Source organism: Penaeus monodon, chromosome 43 (genome assembly GCF_015228065.2).
Source record: "Penaeus monodon isolate SGIC_2016 chromosome 43, NSTDA_Pmon_1, whole genome shotgun sequence".
Lineage (NCBI taxonomy): Eukaryota > Metazoa > Arthropoda > Malacostraca > Decapoda > Penaeidae > Penaeus > Penaeus monodon.
In genome coordinates, this window is record NC_051428.1 from 8411011 (window position 1) to 8418510 (window position 7500).

The 7500-nt window shown below is 40.0% G+C and overlaps 1 protein-coding gene across 3 annotated transcripts in view; it reads left to right on the forward strand.

Moving 5' to 3' along the window:
• The window catches only part of LOC119599525 (putative ankyrin repeat protein RF_0381), a 33058-nt gene that overhangs the window by 25381 nt on the left and 177 nt on the right, over positions 1 to 7500 (forward strand). For 2 of the 3 annotated variants that reach the window (XM_037949291.1, XM_037949290.1), the window contains exons 2-4: positions 155 to 347; positions 982 to 1173; positions 5401 to 7500. The exon at positions 5401 to 7500 is cut by the window's right edge and continues 177 nt beyond it. In XM_037949291.1, the coding sequence (XP_037805219.1) occupies positions 164 to 347; positions 982 to 1173; positions 5401 to 5657 (633 nt within the window). In that variant the 5' untranslated portion in view covers positions 155 to 163 and the 3' untranslated portion in view covers positions 5658 to 7500. Of the gene's footprint in view, positions 1 to 154; positions 348 to 981; positions 1174 to 1526; positions 1572 to 5400 lie in introns of all 3 variants that reach the window. The other variant, XM_037949292.1, reaches the window with a different exon arrangement.

The following is a 7500-nucleotide window of genomic DNA, read 5'->3' on the forward strand; positions in this document are numbered from 1 at the left end:
TGAAATCAGCGAGGGGCACTCGAGGGGCACTGACGAAACATGGGCTCAGGCTCCTGATATCCCCCTTCCCCTCCTCCCCTGGTGACACCTTCGGCTCGTCCTCCTGAAACACAAACGGGCCTCAATTAATGCAGTTTCCTGGTTCCGTCCCCAGAGCGCCGCCATGACCACATTCGCCCGCCGCTGGAACCTGGACTCGCAGCTGCTGGTGGCCATCCAGAACAACGACGTCCCGCGCGTGCACAAGCTGTTCCAGGAGGGCGTCGACACGGACACCAGGTTCTCCATCAACTCGCAGCAACGGCCCGCGCTCTGCCTCTGCGTCGAGAACAATGCGCAGGATATGGGTAAGGAGTTTTTGGTCTTGTGAGACAGAGAGGGAGGGAGAGGGAGGAGGAGGGGGGAGGAGGGAGAGAGGGAGAGGGGAGGGAGGAGAGAGGGAGAGGGGGAGGGAGGGAGGAGAGGAGGGAGAGAGGGAGGAGCGAGAGAGGGAGAGGAGGGAGCGAGAGAGGGGAGAGGGAGGGAGGGAGAGAGGGGAGAGGGAGGGAGGGAGAGAGGGGAGAGGAGAGGGAGGAGAGAGAGAGAGTAGAGGAGGAGAGAGAGAGAGAGGGTGAGGGAGGGAGAGAGAGAGAGGGGAGGAGAGGGAGAGGGAGAGAGAGGAGGAGGGAGGAGGGAGGAGAGAGGGTGAGGGAGGGAGAGAGAGGGTGAGAGAGAGAGAGGGGTGAGAGAGAGAGAGAGGGTGAGAGAGAGAGAGAGGGTGAGAGAGAGGGAGAGGGAGAGGGAGAGGGAGAAGGAGGGATGGAGGGTGGGTAGGAGAGACAGAGGGAGAGGGAGTGACTCTTTTTGAGTGGATCTTGCATATGTATATACTGACACTGTATGTGATCTGTATATTTGTTTATACTTTTTAATGTGTTAGTGTGTTCTGTTCATTTCCTATTTGTGTTTGTATTCTCTCCCTAATATTTCTTTTCCTTTCAGTCCAGTTGTTTGTGGAGCTGGGAGTGAGCATCAACCAGGGTGACTCTCAGGGACTGACTGCACTCCACATAGCCTGCTCCCACACCTACATCCATCTGGCAGGCCTGCTGATCAAAGCCAGAGCTAATGTCAACGCCCGCACACACCAGAACCACACACCTCTCCATTTAGCAGCTATGAGAGGAAATAGTGGTAAGGAGTTGTCCTGTTAACAGCTCTTCAGGCCTTTGTATGAAAATAGCTAATACTTTTTTTTTTTCTGCAGAGCCCTTTAGGATGAATTATTTGTATGATAATGGGGAAATTATTTTAAGGATCAGGTTAGAATACTTGGGAATCAGAGGCACACTAGCCTTGAATAGGGTAGCCTGCTTCATTATGAGGAAAAGATACAAGAGGGATCATGTGGAAACTGTTAAGTGGTTATTGTCTACTTTAATATGTAAAGCCTTATAACCATGAGCTCTGTCAATTAAACATCGTCCAAGGGAAGATGGATTTATAAAAGTTCCAAAAAATTATTGCCATGTTCTCTGACTTCATAGGTGCTGTGCTCTCATGAAGAATCTTCTAGAATTACCATGCGTCAAGTATGTAAATTTTAACCTCTTATGCTGAAGAGCATTTCCATGAATATGAAAACTCTTTTTTCATGATATGATTCTCACTTCTTGTGTAAGTGACTTGAAAAAACAAATCCACAAACCTTGTATACATTTGTCATTTAGATAACATTATCTTTAGCAATCATATATATATATATATATATATATATATATATATATATATATATATATATATATTATTATATAATGTATATTATATGAATTATATTATATATAATTATATATGTATATTATATATATTATTATATTATATATATATAATATAATATATATATATATATATACATATTTAATATATATAAATATAATATAAATTAATATATACTATATATATATATATATATATATTAATATATTATATATATATATATATATGTTATATAATTATCATAATATATATATATATATATATATATATATATATATATATATATATATATATATATATATATATATGATCATAGTATTATACAGTGCATAAAAGAAAGTGAAAGCTCAGGTCATAAAGGTGAAGGACAGTAGCAGTGACCATCCCCTCATTGTTAAGATTTCACTCATGCATTGACCAATACTTTCACAAAGTGGTCAGATCATCTCTATTCCACCTTTGGAATTTTTGTATATTTTTTCTCATAACCAGGCCAAATATGATTTTCAAAAATTAAAATGCACAATTTTGAGGACTATGCGTAAGATGCAAGACTGAAATTGGCAAAATCTCATCTCAGCCTCTGTCTTTCGGTATAAGAAAAGAAAAGTTACATATTCACCAAATAGATATTAAGATTTTTAGCAAAGGGCAGGAAGACACCCTACTTTTCCTTCCAGCTCTTGCTTAGGTTATAATCCTTGAGTGAGTAAGATGGGATTGGTCTCATTTTATTCAGATATTCATATTCATTAGATTTTTGCATATTTTTCTCATGTAAAATAGAAATACGACAAGAAACATGTTGCATATAGATGTATTTAAATGGAAAAGTATAGAAATTTAACCTATAAGAGAAATGTAGGATTGTTTACTTTCAAAGGTTGATATATTGTGTTGTTGTTTTTTTCCCATAAAATGACAGGCCTTAACTCAGAAATACAGTGATGATGGGTTACCACATGCCACTCTTTTCATCCATGTAGAATGTCCATACCTAGCTGGACACTGGAATTGATGATCCAGAAAACGACCCCATGATACAACAGAAGATACAGAAGGCATCAAAACAAGACTCCTAAATGGAGGATAGGGTCCAGTCTTTTCCAGATATTCTAATTGAGGAAGTTCACTGCTCTTGTTATCAGACCAGACTTCCTTGTCTGACAGCCCAGGGTGTACAACCAAGATATGTAAAATATGTGACTCATGTCTCATCTGCAAGTACACACTAACTAGGCAGATTCTTGTAGACCACCAAAGTCTTGGAACCATGGTCTTGGTCCAAGAGGCCTTTTGGCCCATTGGCTGCACATTGAGAGCCACCAAAAGGGGCCCCCTCAAACTTGGATTAGATAATAATATTGTCAGCAAACTTGATGTTGGTGACCTTAACATTGTTCAGTGTTGGGATGACAGCTTCATTCATGCAAGTATTGAAAAGCATTCGTGTACGACATTGCCCTGTTTTACTCCTGAATTCACAAGAAATAAGGTAGACTAGTCCCTCTACACTTTACAGCACTCAGTGCCAGTAAGCTATATAAACCTACTTTGCTGGAATTTCTCTGTCTCAGGATATCCCAAAGTGATTCACTGTTCACCAAATTGAATGCATTCCAGTAGTCAGTGCAGGTTGCAAGCAAACCATGTCCAAACTGATGGTAGTGTTGTACAATGTCTCAAAGCCCAAGGATCTGGTCTGTTGTGGATCACTGGAATCATGACACCACCCACATCCATGTTATTAGCTCAACCTGAAACAGTTCTCAGAATACTTAAGCCTAGTGATCTCAAAGCCTAACACAATCTGAGATGATCTCTATCTCCTCAGCAAACTGTTGCTATCTGTAGAGTGGGCTTTGAATGCAGCTTTCTCTGGGTTTGGTAAGCATGATTGCTTACCAAGGAATGGCCTTACACCTCACAAGACTCATGATATGCTGTTGCTTGTCCCTCCTCACCAGAATCTAAGCCCTGTGCACCAGGGATTGATGCAAATCCCAATCTCCTGCCAGTCAGGCCATATGATACACATCTGTAGACTCTAGTGTCTCTTATGAGATAAAGTTCTGCCATTTTCTTGTATGGCTATCAATGGGCACTTCTGCTGCATCAAGTGTTCTGTCTCTGAAGGTGTCCCACAGACCTGAAGGTTTATAAAGTTGTTGAGCACTGTGAAGCTACTGGAGATAACCATGACAAACCCCTAAGCTCATTCCTCCCTCAGTCTGTCCAAGCGAAATGCCCAAAGGAAGTCATTGGGTGGAGAGGCAATTTTCTGAAGTGGACCGAGAGAGTAGACATGATTAATCTGTAATCAGTAGGACAGAATTCTTCAATTCTAATGAGTGGTATACCAGGTCCAGTATTACCAAATTGGAGTACTGATACTAGGAGCCAGAAATACTCAATCTCTGGGCCCTCACAAAGTACAAGAGAAGAAGGCTGTTCTCACTGATGATATCAGCTTCAATCCTTGGAAATATCAAACATCTCACAGCCAGCTTGGTCTTAGATGCCATACAGAAGTCACACAGAAAAGTGAATACATTTTCTTTAGGACAGCTGTCTGCCATGGAAGTAAATTAGACAAACATCATTTCTTTCACATCAATTTCACATTAAATTTACATGACTGGAGTTACCTTAACAACCAAAGACTGAAGTCTTGGTAAAAATGGCTATACTACCCCATGGAGATGGTATCCCCCACTGTGGTCAGGCTAGCAATATGAAATCATTGCCAGGTCTCACCTCTAAGAGAGCAGCCACATCAACCCTCAGGCTGCTTCTCTTCCCTAACAGTGGCAGTTGATCATCCAGACACAAAGAATGGATGTTCCATGCCCCCACCTGGATGGTCCATTTGAGGTGAAACCTCAGTTTGTCACTTGGGGTGGATGCCACCTCTGCGTCCACCCTGGAACTACCCCGATTAAAAATGGATAATGGTCTACAGGGCCTGGTAGCCACATGCAAGGTTTCTGGAGACTTTTTCCTGCATGCCTCTGGGGGTTGCATTCCTTTGTTCCTCAACTGCAGTCTGGTGGTTGCCTTCCCCACTGAGTCCCTTGCTGGATGGATAGGGATTTTGCCCTCCCCCTGGATTCTTCAACAGAAATAAGGTCAGAATTGAAAACTGACATGGGTATCTGATTTCCAGTATAATACAAGTAAGGACTCATCTTCCAATGTCAAAATCTGACTTCTAAAAAATGAATTGTGAAAGTTTATAAGATGAAAATAAACATTTGACATGCTGAAACAAAAAAATAATGATCCCCTTTAAAATCACATGTTGAAAGTAAAACTAAATGTTCAGTGATAAAGAGCACTTAGAAAATTCTGTGAACATTTCAGTATAAAGTTAGGATATATTATTTTTAGCCCAAGGAATATGGGTGGATGAAATCAGAGTATTGTTAATGTCTTAATAAATAATGCATGAAAGTATGTGACTTCTTTCATTCATTTGCATATATTCATTCATGCTATGCCTGTACAAGAGCTTATTTGGATTGTAAAAAAGTTGATAGATATTTATTCTTGACTCATCTGTTGTATGTTTAATGACTTAACAGCAATTCTAAGGATAACTCTAATAGCCAAGTTAATGTAGATTTTTTTTCCTTTTATTAACAGAGCTGGTGGAATTGCTTCTGTCCCATCGTGCAAGTGTAGACACCTTGGATGATGACAATCGCACAGCCCTCCATTATGCTGCTGCCTCAGGCAATGCTGATTTGGTGGAGTTGCTGCTATCTGCTGGTGCTGACCCTTCATTACTTGACAACATGGGCAATACACCCTTGCATTATGCTGTGGACGTGAGTGGAATGCCAGCTCATGTTGTGCGGCAAGTTGGCTTCTGCTCACCCACCTGCTGTGGGAATAACTAACCGCAGCACTGAGACACCCCTTCACATTGCTGTCCGTAATGGCAGATGTGATGCAGATAGTGTTCTGCAAGCAGCATTAGAGTATGGAACAAAGGAGGCCTTGAATACTAAGACTTCCTTGGGTCACACTCCCTTGCACCTTGCTGTCCTTGATCACCGTATCAATCTCCTTCGAATCCTGCTGACAGCTGGTGCTGACACAGATACAGAAGACCATCTGGGGCATACACCTTTGGGGTCAGCAGGGAGGGATGCCACCTGGGGTGCTGTTGTTCTTCTTCTTGCTGCTGGGGCTCGTACTAAGCGCCTCATTCATGGCGGCGTGATTGAGAGTGAAGTACAGGACTCGGGAATACGAGCACTACTTCATGACGCTATGAGACAGCCCCCAAAACTGTCGAGTGTGTGTCGCCGAGCACTCACACTTCACTTAGGACCTGCATCTCTCTTGGCCCTGTCCAAAACCACTTTCCCTACCACATGGCGGGACTTTCTCACATACAAGTCAGTCAACATCTAGATCTGCTCCTGTGCTCATTTTACCCTCAGTTATTCTGCATAAGGATTCCCATTGTAACCAATGTCATCAGTTTAGTGCTATAGAGATTTTGCTTTCTATGTGAAATATGTGTTTGAAGTATCTGTCTCTACAAAATTAACTAAATCATACTAGATTTAATATACATGTTAAGGTAATGATAGGGTGTTTTTTTATGGAAGTTAAAACAAAATATTTTTGAAATATTAATGTCTACTGTAAGCATTTTATTTATTTAATAATTTATGTTCAAAGTAATAATACTCACTGCATTGCAATATTTACCTCAAAGTGTAGTGTCAAAGACTTAGAAAATGGACATTTCTTTTTATGTTTCTGAGATATTAGTGGAAGAATCTGTTATTGTTTTATACCTGTAGCAATAATGAAACTGGAGATAAGGAAGATAAAGAGGGATATGTGTAGTTTGATTTTCATGGCAGTATTGATACTGTAACATTGATTTTCGTAGCACAAATGTAGCACATAAGTTGTAATATATTCAATATTAGTGATGGGGGGATGATGTTAAATTATTTTCTTTTTCTACTGGATAAAATTAAGTCAACTTAATTTGTCAAGATCTGCCTCCAATTTAGAATTTCTAGAAATGTGAACTCTGATATTTGAACGTAAATGATCTGTTGAGAACATAAACCTGTGCTCAGTTTTTTTAAGATCTGTCTTATGCAGTGGATATTACAAGTCTGTCCATTATATGTAAGTTGATTTATGAACTAGAATATTTAAGGATTTGCCCTGTGATTTACATGGTACCAAAATATAATTTTGTTCCATGATATATAATTAATAATGTAAGTATCTTGCAGGTTGATGGTTTTGCAAAATGTCTCATTGACTGTAAAAAAAAGTATGCATTAAAACATTTCTAAAACAATTATAGAATGCTAGTAATTTTTGGAGCAGTCCCACATTAAATTGTATCCAAAAAGTAACTGATTTTGAGATCTTTGTATACATGAACTCTGTCTCGCAATTCTTGTGCTTTCAGTTGACGTCATGAGAAGAAAAGATCTGTAAACTTCAGGGCATTATTCTCTGTACTTTGTGATCGACTGAGAGTTGTGATATTATTGATGCCGAAGGAAGGCATTGTTGTTGTGCATGTTATATTTATTTCACCTTTTCATATTTCCAATAATCATATTGTTAATATTGTTACTTTGTTTTTTTCTATGATATTTTATTCACTCAAATGCATATAGACTCACATGCACATGGACACAAACGCACATGGACTCACACACACACATGTATGCACACGCACCCACACACCCATCCACC